Source organism: Paralichthys olivaceus, chromosome 13, assembly GCF_024713975.1.
Source record: "Paralichthys olivaceus isolate ysfri-2021 chromosome 13, ASM2471397v2, whole genome shotgun sequence".
NCBI classification, from domain to species: domain Eukaryota; kingdom Metazoa; phylum Chordata; class Actinopteri; order Pleuronectiformes; family Paralichthyidae; genus Paralichthys; species Paralichthys olivaceus.
The window spans coordinates 4,900,698-4,928,581 of record NC_091105.1 but is presented as its reverse complement, the minus strand read 5'-3'; the positions used below and the strand labels follow the sequence as shown (position 1 = coordinate 4,928,581).

The 27,884-nt window shown below is 41.7% G+C and overlaps 2 protein-coding genes across 4 annotated transcripts; one reads left to right on the top strand and one right to left on the bottom strand.

Annotated features, from left to right (window-relative positions):
* Positions 1-324: 324 nt before the first annotated feature.
* On the bottom strand, positions 325-5,136 carry etfb (electron transfer flavoprotein subunit beta). Its single transcript, XM_020093515.2, has 7 exons — positions 4,976-5,136; positions 3,485-3,643; positions 2,736-2,894; positions 2,563-2,625; positions 1,742-1,900; positions 1,299-1,499; positions 325-993 (listed from the first exon to the last, which is right to left on the bottom strand). The coding sequence occupies exons 1-6, from the start codon at positions 5,027-5,029 to the stop codon at positions 1,329-1,331; spliced, it is 765 nt and encodes a 254-aa protein (XP_019949074.1). The 5' UTR covers positions 5,030-5,136; the 3' UTR covers positions 325-993; positions 1,299-1,328.
* Positions 5,137-6,584: 1,448 nt separating this feature from the next.
* On the top strand, positions 6,585-21,934 carry usf2l (upstream transcription factor 2, c-fos interacting-like). Of its 3 annotated transcripts, XM_020093376.2 has the most exons (11): positions 6,585-7,016; positions 7,474-7,514; positions 7,732-7,835; positions 8,920-9,039; positions 9,766-9,919; positions 12,561-12,654; positions 14,489-14,527; positions 17,469-17,527; positions 17,866-17,960; positions 18,771-18,899; positions 19,699-21,934. In XM_020093376.2, exons 1-11 carry the CDS (start codon positions 6,982-6,984, stop codon positions 19,786-19,788), a joined length of 960 nt encoding a protein of 319 aa, XP_019948935.1. In that variant the 5' UTR covers positions 6,585-6,981; the 3' UTR covers positions 19,789-21,934. The 3 variants fall into 3 exon arrangements, with proteins under 3 accessions (XP_019948935.1, XP_019948936.1, XP_069393412.1); XM_020093377.2 differs by lacking the exon at positions 14,489-14,527 and having other exon boundaries at positions 6,601-7,016; XM_069537311.1 differs by lacking the exons at positions 6,585-7,016; positions 7,474-7,514; positions 7,732-7,835 and adding an exon at positions 8,601-8,821.
* Positions 21,935-27,884: the final 5,950 nt, after the last annotated feature.

Sequence of the window (27,884 nt, the reverse complement as noted above, 5' to 3'; positions counted from 1 at the left end):
TTATAATTGACTTCCAGATGACAGAAAATACAACTTTAAAACATCTGTTTATTAATTACTGGAATCATTAATCTTCTTTTATGCTGAACTGAGTTTGTTGGATTTATGTTGCAGCGACTCTCACATTTTGCCTCATTCCTCCAAATAAACATCCAAAAGTTGTGATAGCTTATCAACTAATCATTTGATCTGTTTTTAGTTTTAGTGGAATATATGAAAATAAATGTCATTTACAGAGTGTGTGCTGTAATGTTTTCTTTTTAGCAGACTTCATACCACTTGTTTTTTTTCCAAGCCAAGCACAGAGAAGAAACAGTACAAGTATTTCATATTTAGATATGAAAAAGAGTGGGTACTTTATTGTTATGGTAATGGTTCTGTACAATCAACAGAGAACTGAGGCGCTTATGGTAAAATTCAGGTTTATGAATAGATTTCCCTTGCTCATACTGAGAGACACCGTCTAGACAGAAACCCTGTTAGAATTCACAGACAAACTAAACAGATTCACCGACGGTTATGATGCTAATTTTCATAGAAATAATTATCTGAATATGTCTGAGCTCATATTTACAAACATCATTAACACAAACTGCACCTCTGAGCGAGACAACAGAAAAACAAGATGAAGAGACTGTTGGTAAAATGCATCGTACTGGTGGTGTTAGCGTGCGGAGCAATATGAACAGCAACAGTGAGAGAAAGAAGGTTAGTAAGTTTAAATTATTGCATCATGACTGCTTGTCTAATATCAGTAGCCTGTGATTGAGGATTCATCCATGTAAGATGGGATGCAGGTCAAAGACGACATAATCTTTTTGGACGTGTCTGGTTCTGCTGACAGACAGTGTTTCTCAGTATTCCTCCTCTCCTGTCAGTCCCTCCCTGCGTGTCCTCAGGAGGAGTAGTGTCAAGCAGAGGGATTGGGCTGACACATGAGCGAGTCCTCTGGGTGCGCTCAAGTAATCCAGTCCAGTTATTCATTAAAGAGTCCTGAAAGGAGAGCAGAGAATAGACAATTCAAGACATGAGCTGTCTTTAAAATCAAATAAATTCTCTGTCACAGCAAAACACTCAGTCCATAAAGCAACACATTCATTTTTGCAATGAAGACATAATGATGTTAAAATGACATTGATATTTCAAGCAAACAATTCTGTCTCAATAACTATATAACTATTATGAACACTTAATAATAGCATATGGAATTATTTTTCACCAAGGACTAGAAAGCACAGGTTATCACTTATGATTCTACAGTATAAACTTAAATACTGATAAAGAGCAGTGACACTCACCCTTCTTCTCTCCTTGTACTCCTCCTGCCTCTATATCGTCCCCGTCTCCTTCAGTTTGCTCACAAGGTCGTCCACCGTCTCCACCTTCACCCCCGCCTCCCTCTTTGGGGGCTCGTCCACTCTCAACACCTCCAACCGTGACGTGAGGTCCACTCCCAAGTCTGCAGGCTTCATGTTGGCTATTTTCTTCTTCTTGGCTTTCTGAAAGAAAAGAAACACAGGATAATGGTTATGAGCAGATGGTGCAATACTCAACAGTATCTTAACTGTATCTGTGTTTATCCTTTCTTTTAAAAAAATAAGTGTAGGCTAGTAATGAAAACAGCAGCTGTTTTTTTTTCTCAACACAAATTAAATCATATTCCTGACAACCAGAATCAAAACAAACTGTAATTTTCATGCTTTTTTTCCCCCTGTTGTGTTTTGTACTCCTTGCAACTCACCATGATGTTAGGCAGAGTAGCATATCTGGGGGTGTTGAGTCGAAGGTCTGCGGTCAACACTGCCGGTGTGTTGATTTTAATCGTTTCCAGGCCGCCGTCAATCTCTCTCACCACTTTAATTTTGTCTCCTTCCAGTGACACCTCTGATGCAAAGGTGCCCTGAAATATAAAGATACAGCATCGATGTTCAAAAACTGAAACTCAAGCAAGTATTCAAACTGTCCAACTGGAAAACATTTCTCTTACATCATTTCTGTCCCTGAAATGCAAAAATTAGAGTGAACAAAACAGGTTCACTTGAGACCATGAGGCAGTGATTGTGCCCCATCTGCTGGTTGGCCTGTGTAACTGTATAAACTCCATAAAGGTGTATTAAAACAAACTGCTTAAAGTTAAAGGTAATGCTAATGATATGATGTGAGTATGAATTCTAAATAACTGACTGAACAGATACGAAAATGGAGATAAAACTGAGCTCTGGATAATCTGTGCTTCAGACTGCTCAGCCTGTGAGATAACAAAGTACTCCATCTACTGTTCAGCCAGTGGAACTTCACTACAGCTGTCCAGGTGACCTTTAACCTGTTTTGCTGATCTGTGCAGGTTCATTGTAGCTCTGACTGACTCACACTCGTCTCCACTAACACTGATAAGGCAGTCAGAGCAGGGACATAGCCTGATAAAAGCATGTCACACATTTAACAAGTAAAGTAGGAAACGACCCAGATCATTTAAGGCCTAAATCAACTGTTGTTATTTGTGGGGCAAGTTTACCAAGTCTGGTTTAGAACAACTAATTCAAAAGGCTGCAGTCAAGTCACCTGAGGCCAGTCCAGTAAGGCTGCCGTCATCTGGCCCGTCTGATTGCAGTCATCATCGATGGCCTGTGAAAGCAACACAAGTTAAATAAAGATAAGAGCAGTGCGAGACCTGAGTGTTTGTCAGATAAGAGGAGAAATATGATTTTCTAAAGAAATGAAACTGGATCTTTCACCTGTTTGCCAAGGATGATGAGCTGTGCATCCTCCTTCTTGGCCAAAGCAGTCATGATCTTGGAGATCTGCAGGGGCCCCAAGGTTTCATAGTCTTTCCCAGACACTTCCACATGAATGCCTCGGTCTGCACCCATGGCAAGGGCAGTACGGATGGTCTCCTGTGTGAGGGAGAGATATGGGTCAAACGACTTTGACAGGCATTTAATTATGGGGAGCTGCTCCCAGAGTAAACCAGAGAGGATTAATACACATTGTGGTAGGGCCCAAAACGTTAATAACATTTCTACCAGTATTCAGGAACAATAACTGCTGTGTTCATGCATAATATTTCCTTTCTCATGTTGACTTGTTTGTTTCTTCTGCCCTGATAAATCCCATTATTACATATTTAACACTCTGAACATGAAATTCTGATTATTTCACAGGCTGTACATATTCTCAGGCTACATACACAGGATTCCAAAAACAATAAATTTCACTGAACGTTAACTATAATTATTACAATACATGTACATAATTTGCAACACAGGCAAAATAATTATATCCAGCTGCACTACTTGATAATGGAAGCTATGGTGTGTGTTGTTATTATCACTCTGCATTTGTTTATATATGGAATGCATCTCTGTATCGCACACATTAGACATATACTTTATTAAGAATATACAAACAGCCACAACAAACTGCACTTCCCCAGGACATCTGATGACCAGGCAGGGATGCAGAGTCTCGCCCCCATGACACCCACCTGTGCTTGCTGTGGCCCACAGCTGACAGCCACAACCTCCTTAATGAGCTTCTTCTCCTTCAGCTTGACCGCCTCCTCCACAGCGATCTCACAGAAGGGGTTCATTGAGTGCTTTACTCCATCCGTCACCACACCACTGTTGTCCGGCTTCACGCGAATCTGAGGAGGAGCGAGACACCAGGACAGAGTCACTACACTGGTGCACGGTGACAAACAGGAGCCATCATCTCCTCTTCTTTTGCTCTGCATTGATTTATTATCAGAAAACCTGCAACAAGGATTTAGGAATACTGTTCAAACCTACCCTGTTTTGAGATAAAAGATATGGCCATAAGTATATAGACATTCAAATACATTGTTTTGCTAACATCAATGTGCTTCTATAACAGTTTCCACTTTTCTTTCCCATTTATGAGATTTTGGAACATACCCAGGGGGGATTTGATCCTGCTTAGTCACAAGAGCACTTGTGAAGTCTGGCGCTGGCGTTAGGTGATAAAGGCTGGCTCACAGATCATGTTCCAACTTGACCTGGCTTTGTGCACAGTGGCACTGTCAAGCTGAAACAACGGAGTGCAGTCTCTGAATTGTTGCCTCGTTGTTGCAAGCATACGATTATCTGTATAACTGTAACTTTTCAATTTCCGGCAGTTCTGTCGTATGTGTGTTGTTTCTTTTCTTATGTGTTACGCTGTGATTGTTGTCTCGTCGTGGGCACACAGGCAAATTGCAAACAACTGTCTGTAATAAAGTATTGAATCTATTCCAAAAATCACAATTTGTGTCATGGGGCTTAACAAGATCTGACATCCTCTGTTCTTGACACTCAACAAGAGTTAAACTACCAGAAAAAACAACAACATATTAACAGCGGGAAAGATAACGTAGAAACCTCAGAGACACACGTGAGGGACAGAAGTGAAATATATACACAACACAGTAACGGTATTTACAACATTGATTAGAAGAAAGAGTTTGTAACATCATGGAAAAAGTGTGTTAAGTGTCAGTGATATTGATCCAGCTGAGGGCAGCTCCAGCAGGATCTGTCCCTGCTGCACACACACACACACACGCACGCACACACACACACACACACACACACACACACACACACACTGACATCTCCAAGATTACAGCAACTATATAACTGCACCACACAACACTACTGCAAGATTGAGGGAGGGGGGGGTTACAGTAGGTTACACAAGTACAAAAACAGAGGAAGGTCACACACACACACACACACACACACACACACACACACACACACACACACACACACACACACACACACACACACACACACACACACTTTCGTCATGTTCAGCTCAACCTGCAGGTTAGCATAATGACATCCCACAGCCTGTTTGGCATTAGCATGCTAAAGTTAGCTAGCAGAGCAGAGGAAGTCCAGCCGAGTGAGAACCGGCGGAACAAAATATGTTCAACAGTGAATAAAACAGCAGAAACGAGAGAAGCGTGTTTCACCTTCACTGCGTAGTCGATGACCCGCTTAACTCCGACGAGAACCCGGCCAGACATCGTGGAGGACACGAGCGAGCAGCTAACGTCACCGTCACCGAACCTTCACCCGAGGACGCGGCGGAATCATTTCAGGGTGAATCCAGTGGGGGGGACCCGAGGGGCGCCACCTACCCGCACAGCCAATGAGAGGCCGGTAAAATCCAACGCTCTCCACTCTGATTGGCTGAGAGGCAGCTGGTCGCGTGGTTAAATTCAACATGAAGCCAAACGCCTTTCCCTCACCTCGTTTAAAGATGACTTTAAATTAAATGGAATATTTAGCTACTGTTTTATCTCTAATGATGCACATGGTTGATTTTACATCGTTGAAACTTATTAAAAAACGTTTGTTTCGGAGAAATTGCCTGAAAATGATGTGGTGCTTCTCATATCTGTGTCGCAAACAAACCCCAGTAGAGAAAGGTTCCGCTGTAAGTGGGGTAAAGTTCACCAGCAGCAGCAGTTTATTTAGATCCACACGTGTTAAATGACTGTGGTGTAATACAACAGTCCTGCACCACATGCTACACATTGATAATAATAATAATGTGGAGTTTTATTTTATTTATTTTACAGAGGGGTTGATACAACTGCTTAATTATTGTGTATTTTGTGGTGCTGTTTAACTGCACCGGATTGGAATAAAAAAAAATCCACATTGCTCCTGGGTGAACGTTATGGTTTTAAAATCTTCTTGATAAAGAGAAAATGACAAACACTTGACAAACAGACACAAAACATTTTGATCGATTATGTGTTATACCTCCTCAGTGTGCTAACACAACATTCGACATGTTATATTGCTATTGGTGAAACTTGTATGCTGCAGTAGTTGATAGTTGTTGTTTTATTACCCAGTCCTACACAGAGACACAAACTATTGGAAACAAACATGCATCAGCAACACAAAGCACAACCACAACCACAGCATTTAACATGATATGGCAAATGAGTAAATATCATTAACCATGGCAGAGTAGTTCATACTAATAATATTGTGGATTAACTTTATTTATATCGACCTTTCAAAATTCAGCTACAAGGTGCTTTACAAGTGAAAAATAGCAAACAACAAGAAACAATAAAAACAAACATTAGAGCACAAATAAAAAAAAAATCAATCAATCAAGTTAGTAATTTTTCACGTCCTATTAATAATATTAATAATAATAATAATAATAATAATAATAATAACAACTCAGTTATGACTCGGTTAAGAAGTGTTTTGCAATTTAAAAGAAAAAGAAAAAAAAGAATCTTAAACAAGAAAAAAAATCTAAAAGAATTGCTTCAAGTAACAATAATAATAATAATAATATTAATAATAATAACAACATACACATGGTATTTGTAATAATAATACTAATACAAATAATAATAACCACAATCATAACAATCATAATAATAATAACAATAAATGAGTTGATGTTTTTTAAACAAGACAAACAACCAAAACTCACAACTGCAAACTAAAACCTCCAGGTAAGAAAAACACCATGTTTACCAACTTTAACCTCATATTTGTAAAAAAGTATGCACACTGTTAGTTTGGTTATTAATTCTCATTCTTCTTGTTCTTCCTGTCTGTCTCTGCAGCTGATCATCACACACACGCACACACGCACACTCTCTCTCACACACACACACACACTTTACCAGGACGTGTTGTCGTGTTGTGGTGTTGTTGTGTTGTGGTGTTGTTGTGTTGTCGTGTTGTGTGTGCTCCAGGTTTAAACGCTGGAACCCAGCAGCTGCTCTCTGAGCCTCGGATCCAGCGGCTCCGCAGCTGATCGCAGCGCAGTCACCTCGGATCGCCCGGCGGCAGCAGCGGCCTCCATTTTAACTCCGACACCGAGCGATACCTCACGTGTCCTGGGCTGTCTCTCTCACATGACCCGAGTGTTTGTTCCCGTGATCAGCACTTCCATCTCCGTCTGTGACACCGAATATCACTTTTTACTGTAACCCTGATGGATATGCTCGAACAGAGTCTGGACACCGCAAGGTAACCGACGCCGGGGCCAAGATGGCTAACGCAGAGGAGCTAGCCGCAACATGCTATTTCGGAGAGCTAGTTTAACGACGGCTTGAGAAAAAGGCCTGATGTAAAAGCTGCTGTCAAACCGACTACACTGTGAAGACTACTTAGCAAGAGGAGTGGGATTAGCATGCGAGGTATCAGCTGTAGCGTAGAAACCTAAATGAAATACATGGTTATTATTAGCTTATTACAGCGGCACAGCTAAGTTAGCTTTAGCTTGCTATTAAAACACAAACAACTCTGTGGGTAACCTGAGGACAGCAGCATTTCTCTTGTTTTACATGGGAGTTGTGCTGTTTGCTGCCTGTTTTCAAACCATTAGCTAAGTTAAAGTTTATGCTTTGTTCGTTTTACTTGAGAAGATCAGATGGTTTTTCACAAATATTTGGGTTTTTTTTCTTCTTCTTTTTTTTTTTTGCAGCCAAGACAAGCAAGACGAAGAAGTGGTGCAGGTATCTGAAGGTGAGCGATTATACAGCAAGCTGTCATTGCCAACATCTGGCCCCTGCACAACATCTGGTCACAACACATCTATAAACGGCCCCGTTTGGTGAATTAGAGGTGTAATACAGCTTGTGCCTCGTTTTCTGCAGCCCAGCACAAGTAGCTGTGTCTTGATTTAAGTTTTCCTTCCTTTCCATTCTCACAACTGGCTTTCTCTCCTCTTTCCTTCTTCGAGACGGAACAGGGGACGAGCAGACGGTGACAATAGCGAGTGTTCAGCAGGCTGCAGCATTTGGTGACCATAACATACAATATCAGTTCCGCACGGAGAGTGGGCAGGTGAGTAAATAATGATAGGAACTGTTCTGATACTTGTGATTGTCAGGGGTCACATGCTTTATGGTGAGATCCCATCAGTTCAGCCCTCACAACACTAACAAGCTCCAGAATTACTTTTTGATGTCATGCTGACTAAAAGTGAATGTGCGGAGTGTCACGTTAAATATTGATTAATGGGGATGAAAGGATTTTGTCCCATGCATCGTGCAATGTGACAGTGGGAGAGAATATGATTGTCAGTAAACAACATTTTGCGCCGCATGTATGTAATCATTATTCAGAGTGCTCATTGTGATGTAGCTGTGTCATGCTGAGTGTTTGGGTGTAAGTACTCACAGTGAGAAACCCCTCTCACGAACAGTCTTTTCTGTGTACGGTTGCATTTTGTCGGGCTGTTGTGTGTTTTCGCCAAATGCGTCAACTCCCCTCCCTGTTCCAAAGACGAGTCAGGAGGATAGCAAATTGCCTAAAGGTTTGCTTCTACTCGTCACATGATTGATTGATGACCTTTTGTCTAGAGTGTCTCCTTTGCTGTCCACCATTGTGGTCGTCACAACAGCAAAAGGAAAACGATGGGCAATGGGACAGTGACGCAAATGAATAAGACTTGAAAAAGTAGCCTGATATTCAAGTTGGTCTATCCTTATATGGATGATTTGCACTGCAGGGAATTAAGTCAGTGATCCATGTGGCTCATTTGGCATGCTAGTCTGAGCGATCATGTGATTCCGGTCTGGTCGAGGATTGGCATGAGGCTGCTGTCACATGTCAGTCAGGAGGTGAGTCACATGATGGAAGGAAACAAATACTGATTCTTGGAACAAACAAGCTAATTTTCTCGACTTGTTGAAATTGAATCAGGCGCATTCTGATGCATAAGCATAATGTGGGATGGTGAGAGCTATGCACTGCAGAGATTTGGATTATTGTGTCAGATACTTTGCTGAACTGAAGCTGTAGAAATGATAAACAAATCTGCAAGTCAGGTAAGGTTGTTTTGATTTGGGCTTGTTTCTTCTGCCACAGCGCTGTGAAAGTTTGTCTCCTCTCAGTTTCTCTTTTATTTGTGTCTCGTCCCACGCAGGTGACGTATCGAGTTGTTCAGGTGACTGACCAGCACCTTGAGGGAAGAGATGACGGGGGTGGAGCAGTGAGCGTCGTCTCAACAGCTGCCTTCACTGGGGCTCCTCAGGCTGTTGCTCAGGTACCTCAGTCTTTCTCTTTTTTCAGTTAAATAGAACCCGCTGGTAAAATCAACTGTTTTAAAGACAAACTTCTTTTTCCACATATTTAACAAAAAGGCTTTTGTTATTCCAGGTATTATTTTTATTAAATGAATCCTACCAACAAGTTTTGTTTCTGCAGGCACAGTGATGTCACAAACAATGCCAATGTTTGCAAAAACTACAAAAAATACGTGACCGAGACATTCAGATTCTTTATTTTGATTAAAGTTGCAAGTGGAGTTTGTTCCTCGGAGATGGTTAAACCAGCAGAGTGGTGTTATCGGTGAAGCATGTGCCTGCATTTGCCTGAAGCAGAACGACTCACAGAGACTTAAGATGCTGTTGCAGAGTTATTTTTAAATAAACTGCAATGGCAGTAATTATTGTAAAACAGTCCCAGCCAGATTTAGAACATGTTTTTAGATAAAAAACTTTCATTTTTCCTTGGAAGGACAGAACAAATGTCTTCATTTGTAGCATACTGATGTTTTTACTAACTTTGTTGTTACCTCTGTTAACAAGATCACTGCCACTTATTTTTACTTCCTTTATCCCAGCTGTCAAACTGCACTGCGTCTTGCTTGGGGGTCTAGAGGGGATAGCGGAATTGAGTCTGACGGAGACTGAGGTGTGTGTTTACCTGCTGTGACTGCTCCACTGCTACTTGTTCAAGCTCTTTTCTGTTTCTCTCTTATCTGTTGCAGGCTGTGATCCAAAACCCTTTCAGTAATGGAGGAAGCCCAGCAGGAGAGGCGGTGGGAGGGGAGACGCGATTCGCTTACTTCCCCGCAACCGCGGTGAGCGATGGGACTGTGTCTGTGCAGGCCGCCGCGGACCCTACACTCACACAGGCAGGGGGTGAGTCACTTCTCACACTTAATTTGGGTTGAAGCTCGCAGGAGTGCTTCAGAGCTAATTTAGCCATTATTTTAAGTGACAAACTGAGCATCAGCCCTTTTTTCAGCTGTTGTAAATGAACCATGTTCCCCACAGTTCTGGCTGATGAAAGAAACTAAGGTCGTACAAAACATTGAATATCATGTTGCTCTTTTTGCTGAGCACTTAAATATTATTCGTCCCCCAGTGCACTATTCACTTTTAATTTCAGATATTTAGATGTTGCTTATATTAAACCCTTTTATAATTAAAGACTTTCCTGTCATATACATTCTGCATCACGTTTTGTTCATTAACAGATTCCTCGCTCAGGAATAAATCAGAAACATTTTAAACTATGTTATCTGTAACAGTTTGAAAACAACACAAGTCAAATATCATCTGAAATTAAGTTAGTTACACTAATCATATTTACTGTTTGCTTCATGTCACATGTCACACACTCATCTCCTCTTCCTCTTTTCTGCCAATGTTGTCGCCTTGCTGCGCCAACTGTCTTTTGAGGAGATTGGTTTGAATAATCCTGGCTGAACATTGTTGTCCTCTGCTCTGCTTTTCATGTGGAGGGTCAGGGTTTGGTTGACCCTGAGAATGAAGCTTCGAGGTTCTGTTGTACAAAGCCGGCATCTTCTTGTTCTGTATTATTCAGTCAGATCTTGATCCAGCGGACGGCCGCAGTTGAAATGGTGAATTGTTAGTATTTTCTGGTGGTTTTAGACGAGGTGAACACTGCAGGCCTCTCCTTCCCCAGATTTCATGAGGGAGGGGTGTCGTGCCTGGACTGGAGTTATGGATGTAACTTGTAATTCTTTACCCATTCTGTCTGCTGCGGTTTGTGCTCTTAACCTCCCTGTTGGCCCTGAGGTCCGAGGTACGAAAAGGTACGGACGTGAGATCAAAAAAACAGTGAAAATAAAAGTAAAAGTATTATTTTGTTTTACACAAAAGTCACACAGCTCTGGAGCATTTCATAATAATAAAGCACAGACACTTCCGGTAAGTTATAAAGCTCACATTTGCTTTTTACGAGTTTACGAGAAACGTGAACCGAGCTTGTAAACCAACGTCTTTATCAGCGAAACATTACAGTCAAGTCGTACTCAAGAAAAGACACAGTCACGAATAATTCAAGATCATTGTTTTCTCCTAATTGTTAGATTTTTTTGTTAAGTTCCCCCTTTATCAAGTTTTATTTTTTTATGGATTTTATCCATAATCGATTCTTGATGTCTCTAATGCAGCGTGTCCACACACCCTGTTTCCCTTGCAGAGCACTGTGTGTCCTCTCAAATCACATGCCACACACACACCCACAGAAGTCTGACACCCTTGAGGCCGTATCAATTGGCTCACCTCTGTTACAACTTGTATGATAGACTCTAGGTACAGCAGCAGAAAGCCACTGTTAACAGCCGTGTTTGGGTCACTTCAAAGTGACTTCAGAAGCGAGATGAGATCAGAGCAGAGGTGTTGAGACATTTTGATGTGGGAGGTAACGAGCTTGACGTGTGTTGAGCATCTTAAAACATTGAGATGTGGGACAGATCTGCCAAGCGGAGGCTGGAAAAGCGCTCGGGCCAAACACACCAGACCTATCTTGCTGACTCCGTCGGTGAAATGTTGTTGGTTTTCTTGTGTTTGTTTTTTTTGGGTGTTGCTAGCGGCAGCCTGCTTTTGCCGCAGAGGCAGGACGGAGGCTGAGGTTTCTTTGCTGTGGGTCACTGTTAACACCAGGGCCTTGCAGGAGCAAGTGCTGCTGTCTCTCTCTCCTCTCTGAGCCTCGAGTGCACTGCAGGGCGGAGGTGGAGAGTGCTTTACAAGCTGACGTCTCCTATGAGGTGAGGGATCGTGAAGGGTAGCACAACGGGCTCTGTCCATGAAACACATTCTGGCAGGACTGGACCCTGCACAGGAAATAGTTTGACCTTCAAGCATTAAGGAGGAGAAAAGGGAGAAAATGCCAAATGAGTTATGACTTAAACAAGAGACTGTTTGAACTGAAAATGTAATTTATGTAATTACATTTTCTTTAAGACTTTGTAGTGATATCTTTTAATCAGATTTTTATTATTTATAATAAATACAGTTTTTGTTTCTGATTCTTTTTTTGAAGAAAACTCCCTGTGAAAGTTAAAGAGTCCTTTTACTTGACAGGGAAGGTTTAGTAATTGTTCTATTTTAAGCTGATTTATTCCGTCTTTAAAATAGCAGTAAATTGTGGGTTTTTTTTTCTTTGTCTAGCCAGGTCAGGTTGGCCATCTGGTGTTAGTGTCCTGGTGTTTTTGTCTTACAGGCGTCGCAGCAGCACTGAAACAGACGCTGTCTGCACCCCTGAGTGTGGAGTATGTGCATTTCTATCTATGAAAATTCAGTTCGATTTGGTTTTGGAGTCTTGACTTTTAATCCGTCTAAGTGTTCGTTGTACAGGAGAGAAATTCATTGTGTATGACCATGTGGATTTTGCTTTCTTTTCTGTTTTCTTTACAGTAAATACGTTCTTGTTTGATATTTTATTGAGGCAACAAGAGTCAGTCGTTCCTGCCAGGTTGCCCCTCTGCCTTTTTCCTTGTTGCTAAATGAATGACTCCTGTGTCTTCCACAGCCACAGGTCAGTTTTACGTGATGATGACCCCACCTGATGTCATTCAGACAGGAACGCAACGAAACATTGCCCCACGCACACAGTCCTTCCCTGCGTAAGTATCAACTCTTCAAGGCTTTAACCATTTATTGCAGCAATAGTCCATGTTTGAGTTTGATAGTGTGGCTTCATTTCATTTAAAAAAAGTCAACTCTTCAAAGCCAGAGATACACAACATTTAAACAAACATCAACAGATATTGGGTGAACAAAGCTCGTAAAATTCACATGAACCTAAATACTAATGAGGAGGAAGCTGGAGAAGTTGCTGGGATGTGGGTTAGGTGTGTCATTTCTAGCAGTGGTGTATGCAGATCGCACTGTTTACACCACTGTTTAGTTTCAGGAGACAGGTTTTGTATGGACATGCGAATAGAGAAAAACTTCCAACACAAGTGCTACTGCAGTTGTTGTTCTTTTACTCCAGACTGTTTCTCCCCAGGGAGTCTTCCTCATCCCTCCTGAGTTCGCTGTGAAGGTTGATATTTTTATTTTTTCATACCCTCCTTTATCAAGGGTCTTCATTTCAGCACACCACGGCTGGCCTGTTTTCTCCCCCTACTTCAAAACTGTCGTCTGTTGTTTCTCTCCGAAACTCACCACATGCATCATTATAATCAGGCATCAGAAAGGAATCCATCTCAGACTCTCTCCGACTGTTAGCCACACGCTGGTGATTGCTGTTATTAAGATAATCAGCAGGCTCACCTGAGCAAAGACAAATTGTGTTGTCATTTTAATTGCATGATACCAGCCTGGCTCTGGCCGACTACGGATAATTACTCTGATAATGATGGTTTATTTTGTTTTCCGGGTGCACGTTTGTACTGAAAACACATTGTTCACATGGATTATGATGCTAAGGGATTCATGGTTCTTGTACTTCCTTTACACCAAAATGAGTCTGGATTTTTATAACAGGGCTAAAACGCAGAAAAAAAGGTGACTCCTTTCCTGTTGCCAGTAAAGGAGTTTGCCTTTCTCTCTTCCCCCCCTTAAACGCAGCGACAACTGAGGCGCTCTCTCACCTCTCTGCCTTGCCAAAGTAGCGCATTTACCCAGGTGTTATGTTTCTATCAGAGCCCAAGCCAATTTAAAAACCTCTGTCTAATTCAGTCATTGTATCGTTCCCACTGCAGACAAGAGCTAGATGTTTGTGGGTGTTGGTGAGTTTTTACTGGTGCGAAAAGGGGCTTTGAATGTCGTGCAACTGTGTTTTTCTCATGTAAAAGCCAAAGCGTAGCCGTTAACTCGTTTGGTCACTCAAAACGAGCACATGACTTATTGTCAAATTGAGTTAGCAAGGAGCTAAGTGAATATGCCTCCATTTTCTACCAGGCTTATTCTTCAACTTTAACTTGTGACACTGTAGTGAGCATATAACCTGTCTTTTTCTTTGTCACTGTGGGAATTACTTAAAGAAAACATAAGTGGGAATCACACCACCCTACGCTGGCTTTCATTTATTTTTTGTCAGCTCAGTGTACAGTACATGGTTTGACAACAAGGATTTTCTCCGCTTCTGTGCTCATGTGATTTTTACGAACTTTAGATTTCTCAAAGATTTAAGCTGCTTTGTTGTGGGCAGAGTTATGGGGAGTTTTTGCCTTGAAATTGGCAGCAGCACTTTCATTTTTTTATGTTCACAGCGTACAAAGAGCGAGCTTCATTTCATTGTATTTCTGCCCTACCGTGTTGAAATGTGAATTGTTTTTCTTTTCTTATCCCTACAATGCCTGTTTGCAAGATGTTTTATTTCTGTTTATTTTCTCTTTCATGAAAAGTTTATGATTAACACACGAGGCTCTTGACTAAACTAATGTGTAAACTAATGAACAGTGACTTTATTTTTGAAATGTGAGTGAAATGAATGAAAACTTCCATTCGCAGAGGTGAAAACGAGCTGCTGCAACATGAAGGTTTAAACTGGTGAGGACAGTTTCCACATTTCTCCCACACTCTTCTTTACAGTAAATGAACAAATCAAATTAAAACACAAGAAGAGAGAAGACACACACAACCCTCTGCTCTCCACCCCCTTCCCACAAGACCCTGGTGATTCTCCCCCTACTCTTGATGTGTGAGACACAGATGTATGGTTTCTTCAGTGCTGACCCTGATCCATTGTTGTTAGTTGAGCTTGTGGCAAACATCCTTTTCCATTAGGACTTAGAAATTAGGTCAATGTTCTCCATCTGGAAACAAATGGCTCACTAGACACTTTTATTTTAGTATAATTTTTTAAGTGTCCTCTATTGTTCTTTTCTGAGTTTTGTTCCCATTTAGCCCAGTTTGGAATGAGTTAGTATTTGAGGTTTGAAAACTAGTATGTTTTGTTTATAGGACAAATGAATTTAGGCTCTATATAAAGATGGACGATTCATCTCCACTTCCTCCCACGATCCAGAAAAGAAGCTAATATATCCTGGATCCAAATGCTGCAATCTTGGCACTTGAAGCCAGAGTCTCTGCATGGAGCTGCGGCATCAAGGTCCAGCTAATAGAAGCACTCGACCAATTGTGAATCAGTCTCAGATGTCAACCACGATGCTTCGCCTCGTTTTAATAGCATTGAATACATTAAAACCAAATTTACTGGGGAAAAAAAGATTAAACATACATCAGTGTGATAAGAACTACTAAAATGACAGAAAACAGAAAAGAGAATCTTTTTTTTTTGTTTGGTCCATGTCCCTTCCACTAACATGGAGGACATGGAGTTAATGACCTATACTGCAGCCAGCCAGCAGGCGTCGATTGAGATGCTTTGACATTTTTAGGAGCTGTCATTTCGTCCATCTTTATATGAAGTCCATGATTTCAACCAAAATTGGTTCATATGATCCACTGAGAGAAAAACCAAGCTGCAGTCCCTTGTATCTCAATATACGCTTCACTGGTTCATTGTTCAGGCCCAGGCTCGGTGTAATACTGTTGTACAATAATGGCATTGCTCTTTTCAAAGATCAATTTAAGAGAGTACAAACTTAGTCCTCTAATATATCCATGCTTTAAATTCTATGGATAAAGTGCTTCAGCAGTGGGATTGTGTTCTGCTAATTTTCTGGATTTCTTTGGCTATAGCTCTCAGGAGCACTTATTTGAAGTCTGTCTCTATAAGTTGTGAAAGTAGGAAGGAAAATCTCTAGGCCTGTACGTTTAGTTATTCATACACATTTTTTTAATGTTCTTCTGAAGAGTACTGCTGGGCTGAATCCATTATACAGCTGAAATCCCATTAAGATGTCTTGAGATACAAGAGAGACTGCAGTTTGGCTTGACTGACTGTCTCAAACGAAGATATGAAGCAGTGCAGTTGCGTTGATGGGTCACAGATTCGCGGCTGTAGAGTAAAGATTTGTCCTGCAAGGACAGGCGAGGACATTGAATGACCTTACAGGATGTTTATTATCATCATACAGCAAGGACCCCGTTCAGACCTGGTATTAATATTCGATTACAAGTGGAAACTTACAGGTGCGAATTACAGTGCGTGTTCCCGACCCTTTCCTATCAGGTCAAGTTCGGACACATTTTTGAAATTATATTTCAGTTCGGGTTTGGTCACGCTGCCAACTTTAATTTTTAATCTGGGGATATTAAAGGCTCAGGTCAGGTTCAGACAAAAAAACAGAATGCCGGTCTGATCTGTGTTTGGTTAGTTTTCTCTCAGGCTGGAGCGGTTTCAGCTCCATGCGTTTGTGAACGCACCCAAATGCATCCTCGATGCACCTCGAGATCCCATCACTCAGACCACATTGGGAGGTGGTCTGGGAGGCATGTGGCCATGCTCATGTGTTAATTTGAATTTGGCCTCCACCAAAAAATCAACAGAGACAACCACATAATGGATTCTGGGCACACAGACAAACACATTGACAACAGACACATCTCTGTACTCAGACGAGAGAAAAACATCACTTGGCCTTCCTCAAACACAAATGACGTATGTGTTTATTTGCATATAGATCTGAGTATCGAGATTTGATCACAAGTGGTCACAGGAGACACATTCCGGATGCATTTGACTGCCAGGTGTGAACTGAGCTGTCCACTTGTGAGCGGATCTCTCAGGACGGATGTTAATACCAGGTGTGAACAGGGTCAAGTTACAAGAAATATATCCAAAAAACACGAGTCAGATTAATTCCCTTCACCATACATATTTCAAGACAAGATTTGCCTGAGCAAAGACATTCCTTCTGTGCACTGTGTCTGTTCTTTTGCATGACTGGTGAGTGTCTGTTTCATTAGAGAAACAGAAGAAGCAGTGAAATACAGATATATGCTTTTATGCAAGTGTGTTATTGGCCTGCTTGTGCCGAGGTGGGTTGTTAGATAAGTCTCCCTGTCACTTCTCAGGAACTTAATTAACAGAATACCTCAGGGAAGACACGGAGACAAGAGACAGTTGTGTCATTAGCCGAGCGCCCACACTCCAGTAGACAGCAGCTGGTTTTCTCCAGTGTCGTAATTTTACAGCATAATAAAGTAACGTCCTCCCTCTGGGCCACACCTGGGAAATGGACAGCCAACAAGAATAAGAAGGTCGGACGGGTCTCAGTACTCCTGTCAAAGAAGCCTGGCTTCAGGCCCTCAGGCGTGTCAGGACTGAATATGCAGCCTCATATAGCTGTGCGACTTAACAGTAATTGTACCAAAGGCACTACACAGTTTCAGAGGCTCCGTTTTAAATCTCACTTTGGTACTGACAAGAGAATATAGAGAAAGCACTGAAGAACATGTTCTAATAAGGACTAGATTAGGCAAATTTGGGGGATTGGATTGTATTTGTGCCTGATTGCATGCCAGGCAGAGAGATGAGATACTGTAGTGCATGAAAAGTGTTTTATTCTCTGTCTGACTGCAGGAAAATGGATGGACCACGAACACCGAGAGACGAAAGAAGGAGAGCGCAACATAATGAAGGTGGGTAATTAGCAATCGGTGTGGCTTTTGACTTCATCAGACAGTGCGACACAATGCTGCGCGGCGTCTAAGTGGAGCTAACCCAAGCCCTGTCAAAATATTCTAATAAGAACAGATAACAACATGTGGCTTTCAGTCTGGCCACTAGAGGCTACTGTGCTGCTGTCGAACTCATGCAGTATCTACAGTCACTGAAACGACAACATCCTTGAGATGAAAACATGGCTCTTCTTTTTAAAACGACCTCTGATATCTGAAAAAAAAAAAAGTAATTAATCTAGAAATTTGGCTTGCATTCATACCATGTTTGCTATCTGTCGATGTTTTATCTCCATCAGTTGAGAGGCGGCGAAGAGACAAGATAAACAACTGGATTGTCACCCTCTCCAAGATCATCCCAGACTGCAATATGGACAGCACCAAGACCGGAGCAGTAAGGACTCTTTTATTTGGCTTCTTAACGGCTGCTAACATTTAACAGGTGGTGCAGGGCTCTTTCTAAACCTGCCTGTTTGGAATCAGGCTGCTTGTTTGGCCTGTGGTGATGCTGGTTGCAGCTTTCTTTCAGAAACTGTAAAATTGATGTGCAGTAATTGAGCTGCGGTGCGTTAACACCTGCGGCGGGACTCAGTCTGCAGAACCCTGAAGCTGCACCACAAAGAGCTGCTCATCTGTTAATTCAAAGTTCGGTGAAGCTTGACTCAGTACCCAGACCTGAGGAATCAGTGGTAATTGCCATTGTTGTGAATGAGCTGTCACGTTACTTGCGTAGATGAGTCCCAGCCGCCACTGCTGCAGAGCATCGCCTTTTTATTTGGTTGAAACCAAATGAACCACTTCTCATAACAACAAAAGATCTGTAACTTGGTGTGTGCCGCGCTATTTGCAGCACAAGTTGCCGCATTCTTACTCACGCTGTCACTCTACTGACGCTGCGAGCTACAGCGTGGTCGCGCTTTGGTTCTTAATGTTTCTACTATCCACGCAGACAGTCAGACCTCAGAGTTTCACCCATATCTGATGTGTATGAGAGTGACCTTTGTGCACACGCACTCCCGTTACCGCCATACATTGAATTAATTCTGTGAGAAACGCTGAATACACATGACAGAGTGTGGAGCCCATAAGATGAACGGCTCTTGAGATATGTCACAGATAGAGAGTTCCGGAGTGAGTAGATACATGTTTCTGTTTTTTGAATTTGAAACGTTTCATGTGTGTGACAACATCTCTGTTCCTCCAGAGCAAAGGAGGCATCCTGTCCAAAGCCTGTGATTACATCCGTGAGCTGAGGCAGAGCAACCAGCGACTTCAGGAGAGTCTGAAGGAAGTGGAGAGGATACAAGTGGACAATGAGTTGTGCAGGCAGCAGGTATGAACATCAGCCTTTGCTCTGATTTCTATAATGGGTAAAAGAAGAATCTTTCTTATTAGGTTTGTGTGTAGAAGATAAATACATTTGCATATAATCAGGCAGCCATGGTGGTCTGCATATGTGGCTGTGAAGATTGTCACTGCATTGAATTGATGAGTACTCTGCTTTGGAGTGCATTGCAGCGTCTTTCCACTCAAATCTCAGAGGCTTGAAATCCACCTCGCCCCATATGCATCTTTATTTCTCCAAAACAAACCCTGGAGGCTTCAGCTGAAGTAGCTGATCATCACAGCCCGACATAGAGGTTCAAAGACTTTGCTCTCATATAATGAGAAGTGTTACCTGAAATCAGTGCTTTGAGGGTTAGACTGTGGGAATAATATACACTGGGGTTTGTGTGAGAACTGACGGCATGCACTAATGCACTCAAAAGTATTGTGAGATCTTGCAGCTCTGAGGCGAGTACTTCTCCCTATTGAATCCCAGGCCTGCAAGGCACTCAGCAGTATATTCTCACTCTGATGCTCAAAGCTCAAGCTCCGTCTCACAGTCCCCTAGTTGGGAGGCAGTGAATTTGGGATCCACCCCAGGGAAATGTGGCGGAGATGACATACCTCATCAGGATGTGATAATCCAGTTGATTGTGGACAGGTGTGTCTTTGAACAAGGCTTCATACGCTCGCCTTTAATCCCAAGGATTGCACAGAGGCAGCAGTTGGTTTGTTAACTCGGAGCCTATATTTAGCTGTCACAGGAATGTAAATGTTGAATTTTTTTTTTTCTTCTTCTTGTTAAGATTGAGGAGCTGAAGAATGAGAACGCTTTGCTCCGAGCACAGCTCCAGCAGCACGGCATCGAGATGGTTGGAGAGACACCGCCCCAGTGAAGGAGGAAGATGAAAAGAGCGAGGGGGGGGCAAGCACTGCCACGCAACCAACGCGGTGGAGGCGGCGGCGAGATCATGAAGAAAACAAGGACTTTGAGAAAAATCACTTTCTTTTCAGTGAAGGCGTCCTTCCCTGGGCTCCCAGATTGCGAACCCTTCACCGGCCAATTCTGGCTGTACTTGACTGTTCCAATCATATTGAGATAACAACCCGTTACAGCTCAGTAGAAATGTGCTCAGCGAGAAGATGCTCACTCACCACCATCAGAGTGCTTCACTCGCTACTATGAAAGAGAACCTCTGCTGAACTCCTCCCTTGTTTTGTATTTAAGTAGCCTCACTCTTGGACTATGATGTTTGTCATTTAATTTTGTTCCATGTCAGTGTCCCGTCCCCCCCCACACCACCATCACCACCACCAACCCACCCCCACCCCGCAATTATTAATTTCTGACTTAGTTCATGCTTTCTGTTTGTGTTTTTGAGTTGTGTATTGATATGTTGTTTTTAGCTGCTTTAATTTATTAGTCCGCATGCTGACAGAAGCCTTGATGGAGACCAGTTACACTGAGGCTCGTGCACCCCAGAGACGCAGATTGAATTTCAAGTGAAAAAAACATCAAACATCTGAGAAACATTATGATTCTGCAGAGCGAACATAATGTGACACACATAAATCACCTAGACCCAAAGACAAACAAGGAGCTGTGCTGGCCTTTGCCTTTTGGGCTGAATTTTGTAAATATGAGTTCTCGTGTTTTAATACAGATGTTACAAAATGTTAGAGCAGATTCTATCTCTGGGAGTAAACAATCAATAACTCATTAACTTCACGCTGGCCCCTTTGTCATTTTAATCACCATGAAGTGTGTGCAATCTTGAAGCTTGATTTGAGAGACAAAAAAAAAAAAAAAAGTGGTATACTTGAATTGTCGGGCATTTGCTTAACCCAGAAAAAAATAACTCAAAAAGTCAAAATCACTCGAGGAGTTCCTTACTGTTAAAGTGCTTTTCAGTTACAAATGGAACATGCAGACGATTGATACACCCAGCGCTCTGGAGTGTGGACCCGGAGACAAGTGCAGCACAAATTCCAACTTTCTGCTTACCCATATATACATGTGGGCACTGTGGTTTTCATTCTCATCTTTTGTTCATGTGACTGGTGTCTCAGTACCTATAAAAATAATCCCCCTCGTTTCATTTCAAGCTGTTTGCTCTATTTTGGTATTGCAACACTTCAAATGCTCAACGCACAAGGGGAGCGAGGCACCCTGGAGAGCCGCACTCAAAGACTGTCTGCTCACTATGGAGCAGGAGAGATTCTGGTGCTGCACTTGTTAAGTTGAGCACGACTCGTTCTCCATGAAAAGGCGGCGTGGTTGGAAAGTGGGGTGGTGGGGGGGGGGGGGACTTGGAAGCGATCGTTGCTCTGCTTCCACTCAGGCAAAACAATTAGTAAAACTGTAAATGGCTGCACAAACAGCAGAAGCCAATATTAACATTGTTGATGTTTTGGTTTTTTTTTTTGTGAATGAATATACATGATCTGTTGTTCTGCTCTGGGCGATGAGAGTGGAAGTGGAAGAAGGATATTGAGTTTCAGAACCACTTACTAGAGCACAATTGCTTCTCCCTGTACCAACAGCTTAGGATGCAGCAAAACAGAAAGCAACAATCAGGCAGACGCATCACATTTTAATATCTCTTCTCACTCTGTAACTCGTGCTTTGGAAGTTGCCGTTCTGCTTCTGCCGCTAGATTCAAACGCGACATAGCTAGTGCAAGTGTCTGATCTATCAAATGTGGCTCCTACAGCCAAAGTTGACTGATGAGAGATTTTGCAGTAGATTTTCTTTCTATTTGTTTGTCTGTTTTTTTACACCTCAGTGAGAGGGGGGGGGGGGGAGCAGAGAATGTGAAGACATCAATAATGCTTTGGAAAACACGCTCGCAAATGAAAGGTCATTCATGGCTAATTCTTTTTTTCTTCTTCCTCTCGTTTCTCTTTTGAAATGGCAAAAGAGGCGAGGAAAGAAAAGAACAACCCCTCTGTCTGTAGCAGCCTCACTGTTCTCAGGTTAGATAGGAAGACGTCTTTTACAGTAAAATGGAAAATAAAACTTTCACTAGCTAATAACCTTGATGGACTTTGCTTGTGACTCATTGTCTTTTTTCAGCTCTGGAGAGTCGGATATCTTTCATTCTTTACTAAATTTGGCAATAAAATATAATAACACCATAAGAACTTTGTTTAAAATCGTATGTATTTGTTAATAACATTGAAAATTCTGGACTATTTGTAAAGTTCAAAATTCAAGTTTGGGAAAAACACATACTACTACTACTACTACTTGAAATTATGATATCATAAGACCTTTATTTAGTATCCTAAGTATTAATACTTTTAAATACATAAGCATTTGCAAAGATCAAATATATTTTTTTGGGGGGGAAATAATCATAATACCATAAGAGCTTTGTTTCAAAGCTTAAAACACCTTGAGTTCATTACAGGTAACTTTATTTGAAGATTGGAGGTGAACACATCTGCTCTGAAAGATACATTCTGATGGGATTTCATTTGGGGCTTTATGGCACCGCACCATTCCCCTTCTTACAAATCTCCAGTTTTTCCCCAAACGTTTAAAAAAAAAAAAGATTCACTGTTTACTTTGCCTCATTTCTGCATCCGAATTAAACATTTGAGAGATTTTTCTGTCTGAGAAATAACAAACATGGAGCATTTATTGTCCCTGGATTAAATATGTGACCTTTGTTTGCTCCTGAACTCATTTGATCAACACGCTGGTAAAAGTGAAGCTGTGAAGCAGTGAGAACACAGCGAGGGCATGTCGGGTGAGAGAGATCAATGGTGGATGAAAAGGCCCATCAGCTGTAAGCTCTCACTGACACCACTGATCTGAGGCGTCTAAACATCAGTCTGCTGCCGAGAGGCGGACGTGAATCGGACGATCTTTTAACCTCGGGCTGATTCTGTACAAAAAGCAGTTAAGAGTGAAAGACGCATTATCTCCCAGTGTTTACAAGACTGACGTCTGCTTTGGTTTTGTCTCACCTGCCCACATCTGTCTGTTTGTGCCTGTCAGCTGCCATTCAAAGACACCACAGCTGGGCAGACATGCAGGCGTCTGTGTGTCTCTGTCTCTGTTTGGAGTGGCTGATCTCTGATCCCAAGTTCCTCTCTGATTGGGACATACATGCTACCTGTCTGTCTGTCTCTCTGTCTGTCTGTCTGTCTCGCACACAACCAAGCATGTCACAGGTTTGTGGAGAACCATGCATGGATGAAATGAAGTTTTCTTTTTTTTTTTTGTCTGTCTCCACAAACACCCATTCATTCCTATTCACATACAGCACATGCACCTTTCACCCTCACACACGTTTGTTCCCATCGAGGTACTGTCTGTACATGTGTACTCTCTGTACATGTGTACTCTCTGTACATGTGTACTGTCTGTACATGTGTACTGTCTGTACATTATGTCTTTTTACTTTATTGTGTCCATTCATGTTTGTTTAGATACACTTATAGTCGTGCAGTGCGATGAAACAGATCTAAGTCATTTTAACTCCCTCCACCAAGCAGGTTATGGTTTCGTCTGGGTTGGATGTTTTACTACCTGAAGGATGTGGTACGGGTCGGGGAAAGAAGTCATGACATCAGGGGGCGGATACAGAAATACTCCATATTTCACTTCCTTTAACATTGGGAGATGGGGCGTTTTTGGACATTTTCCTTAATTCCTCAGAGAATAATTCATGAATCTAGATAAAAATAATCAGACATATTCAGGGGACTGATGCCTATTAGTGCGTGCGGCTTGACAGAGCTGAAGGGGCTATGGCGGGGGTATGTCCTCTATCAACTGATTCCACAACAGCACGTGTTCTGCAGGTGAACTGTAGGGACGGAGTGGAGAGTCTCGATACGATAGAGAAGAGGCAGGTTAGGCAGACTGATATTTAAGAGTACATACAATTCAGATTATTCATTTCTTAAAATTATTGTTAAAACTGTTGTTTATTGTTGTGAAACTGAAGCGTTTCCTGTTTTTGCAGCCTATAATATAGTGTTAAGGTTATTCATCGGGACCAATACACAGATTAAAGAATAAAGTCAGTTTTCACGAGCAAAATAAATCATTTAAGATACGAGTGTGCGCAATTTGGTGCGGAACCAAGTAAATTCTAGATTTTGGTCTGTGCTCGACTGAGTGTTATTCCAATTCCAGTTCAATCATTATCACTGATTTGAAATAAAACTATAGAAAAAAGAAAATCAAGTTGGTTTGAAATGAAATGCAAACAAACACAGATGTTTTTCAACTCCAATAAAAACGAATGCGACTCATGTAGCAGGGAATGTGACTTCCACCCCTGCCTGCTGATAATTCACTTACAATTAATGGAAGTATTAATTGGAGCAGGAGAGTGTGTCCGCTGTGAGCGATTAATTGTTATTGCCAACGTTATGTTTAATGGATGTGAAAGGCTGGTTTATGTCTGGTCAGTGCTAAACAAATGTCTGTTCCAATGTCTGTTGCTGTCTGCTGCTTCATGAGATTTGTACAAGTTCACCCCCCTCACATTTTCTTTTTTTTTTTTTTACATTTTTGTCTTTAGGCGCGTCGGCCAGAGCAAAAGGTTGATTGGACTCACGCCGGCCAACACGTTCTGCTGGAGAGCCAGTGTTTCATGTCCTGTAGGCCTCTCTTACCTTTGTGCTTTCTGAGCTACAGGAACACGCCGTCGGGAGCATGTTTTGTCCTCCACCTCTGCTTGTTTCACATTCCCTCTCTGTCGGAGGTTGTTATTTGTCGAATGGCAGACAGAGAGACTTTTATTCCACCTGACACACCTTGTGTACCACACCGACTCTCATCTGTCTCAGGCCCACTTTAATATCTACACTGCGCCTGTCTTGCTCTTAATAGCGGCAGCAGCACAAAGGTCTGTGTTCTGCAGCTGTCAGGAGATGCCGGACGAAAGGAATGAGTTGCCACAGTCTCAGATTTGTGGAAGACATGTTTCGATTATGTTGGAAGACATGTTTGACTCCAGTGTGAAGCTCTGGGACACAGTTTGGAGTTTACAGTTAGATTGTTAATGCCACAGCAAAAATTCACCATTCCTGAAATGATTATTAATCTTTAAAACTATTTTAGAACATTATTAATTCAGTGAGCTCCTTAAAGTCCCTCAGAGAGGTCTGTAAATATAATGGTGACAGATTAGCACTGAATTAAAAGATTTGAACAAGATTATGATTAAATCAGCATCATATAAACATTCAAAATCACATGACAAAAACTCTGGATTAGAAGATCAGTGGACTCAGACGCATGAATCAATATCACATCACCCTCAGGTTCAAAGAAAGGGCTGGTGTTATATGCGGAATGTAAAGTATATCACAGAGAGTATTAATATCTAATATGATCAATGTTACATTTTAAAAGGAAGGATCCCTGAAGGCATTTTCAGGAATATCACAGTTCAGATTTGGAATTGAATGAACACTCTGTAATTTGTTAACCCCTGTTTTATTAGTTTTTTATTTAATTTGAAGTAAGAGTGGTTTAATGTAAATAGTCTTTAATCTATAAACATGTGATCTCTGTTTGCTTTGCACTGATGCAACCGGATGAAACCTTTTTACTTTTATTCTTTGAGTACATTTCAGAACCTGCACATTTATAAATTCACTTGAATAAAGAGGTTGAGCAAGTTCCAGTAAAATATGGTAACATTCTTCTCATTCCTCACACGCTGGGGAATTCTCAAAGTGAAGCAACCTTTTAACCTGACCTCCACAGCGCCCCCTTCATTCTGACAGTTACATTGCACTTTGCTACATGTGATGATGAATCATTAGTTTGATTCCAGATGTTTAGGTTTCACCATCACTGGTCCGTCTGTGGCCCACTTCTGAGGGAACATGTTTTTGAGGTGATATGTTGAATGTGTCTCAGCTCCATATAAAGCAGGCGGGGGGGGAGAAGGAGGGAGAAGGGGGTGAGAAATGGACAAGGACAGGGGAGAGGACGATGATGAAACACAGACAGACGGGGGCAACGGCCTCGACCAGGAGGAAAGAGGTAGCGTGGCGCCTGCTGAGGTGAATCTGTCCGCCGCGCTGGTGCCTGGCTTTGTTTGGCCAGGAGATTACTGATTGCCTCAGTGGCTGTTAAGTAACACGCATGCTCGGGAAAACACGGTACTATAAACTCTCTCTCTTCTGGGCGGTTTTCACTCATTTTTTACTTTAGCCATTCAGATTCGTCCTGAGCTGTTTCTCTCTCTCCAACAATGATGAGTGTTTGTCACATGTGCTCCGGCTTCCTCTTGCACACAGAAACAAAAACATGTGATGTTATTAAGTTGTATTTCTAGTCGCTGAGGTTGTGGTCACCCAAAGCAAGCGCACGGGCCTCCGGGGTTATCAGAGGTCGAGTCAGACTGACGGAGGCGACGTGAGACGCGTTGTTTCACTAATTGAGTCCACACATGCAGGCGATTTGTAAAGACTTTGAAGGTGTAATGAGAATTAGAAAACGCCCCCTTGATTTTATCAATGAGCCCGGCCCACCGTTTATCAGTTTGTCCCTTTATTTGGCCTTTTTCCTATTTCATCTCCGCCACTATTGATTTCTGAGTTTATTCACAGCCCCGATGTTGTTGTGGAATAGTTTTCTCATGCTGACAGGTTAATTAATCTTAAGGTGTTTATCGCCGCTACAGCGATAAGGGGGAAAAAAATATATTCATACAGATTTAGAGTTGTGTTTTTTTTCCTCTGCAATTATTTACAATCGGGGCCATTATCATTGTGTCACTGTCATTAAATACACACTGTTTTAATTTCGCACATTTTCAAACATTTATGAGTCACAGTATCAACAGCTGTGTGCCCGGAAATTAGCGATTATGTTTTAATGAAACTCATGTAGCTGCTCTTTAGTTTTTTGGGTTCTACTTTATGTAAGAATGATGAATGAAGTAGACAGTGTGAAAACTATAGAATATGTATAATATATACAGCATGAAAAATGAATAGCTTGTGTTATATACATTAAAGGTACAGTGTGTAGAATCTTGTGATATCTGGTGTTGAAATTGCATGTTGCAGCTGAACACCCCTCACCTCACCCTCTCCTTCCACACATGAGAAAGAACCCATGTTAGCCTTCAGTTGTCATAAAAACTCAATAGGTGTTTAGTTTGTCCTCTCTAGTCTACTATAAAGAGGGTCCCCTCGATGTACATATGAAGTATTTAAATATAAAGGGTCTTTTCTGGGGTAAAGAAAACTACAATTCATCCAATTTAGATGAAATGCACTGGTGAAAAACATCATGAGGATTATTCTTCATTAAATTTCTGCCAATAGTTCCCTTTCAGCTGAATCTTACACACTGAACCTTTAAGTCATGATATACAATCCTGTATTTTTGCTGCAGCGTAAAAACACCTGAAGCAATGTTTCTTTTTGCTGTTCAGACGTAATAAACCTCATCAGAAGACATTAAATCCATCTTTATCGAATTCATATTGAAGCACCTTGACTCTCAAATGAACGTTTTTAATCCTGGCTACTATTCCACTGCTCTCAAAGGGATTTAATTTGGTTCCACTGCAGGTTCCATGTGTATTATGCAAAAACCGAATGTGTTGAAAATGAGAGGCTAATTGTTCCATTTGAGAGGTTGTAATTACATCTTTTAGAATGAGCAAAGGATCGAGAGTGTCTCCTTCTCCGCAGCAAAGGATTTCCAGCGCGGTGCCACTCAGTCGGCCGTGCAGCACACTGACCCGTACAGTCTCTGCCTTTTCAGTGGGAATTTCCAGCTCTCGCTGCCCGTTTGCTCTGGGAAAAGTCACAAGTATTTAATAAGCACTAGAATACAGGATCATAATGTAAAAAAATCATGGTCTCCAGCAGCAGCAGCAGCGGGTTGCTCATGAGTGGAATTGTGTGCTCTATCTGAGGAAAGTAATTTATTATTAAAGTTCATGGCTGATTTTTCGAGCACACTCTAAAATAGATGGGGGCATTTCAGAAGAAGAGTTGC

What these genes read in the sequence shown, in the direction of transcription:
- usf2l (XM_020093376.2), top strand. Translation starts at nt 6,982, where the DNA reads ATGGATATGCTCGAACAGAGTCTGGACACCGCAAG. An exon ending in CGCACACAGTCCTTCCCTGC is followed by an intron (nt 12,655 to 14,488) that starts GTAAGTATCAAC and finishes TTCCATTCGCAG; the next exon opens with AGGTGAAAACGAGCTGCTGC. An exon ending in CAACATGAAGGTTTAAACTG is followed by an intron (nt 14,528 to 17,468) that starts GTGAGGACAGTT and finishes GTCTGACTGCAG; the next exon opens with GAAAATGGATGGACCACGAA.
- etfb (XM_020093515.2), bottom strand. Translation starts at nt 5,029, where the DNA reads ATGTCTGGCCGGGTTCTCGTCGGAGTTAAGCGGGTCATCGACTACGCA. An exon ending in TCATCGACTACGCAGTGAAG is followed by an intron (nt 3,644 to 4,975) that starts GTGAAACACGCT and finishes GCTCCTCCTCAG; the next exon opens with ATTCGCGTGAAGCCGGACAA. An exon ending in CTACTCTGCCTAACATCATG is followed by an intron (nt 1,500 to 1,741) that starts GTGAGTTGCAAG and finishes CTTTTCTTTCAG; the next exon opens with AAAGCCAAGAAGAAGAAAAT.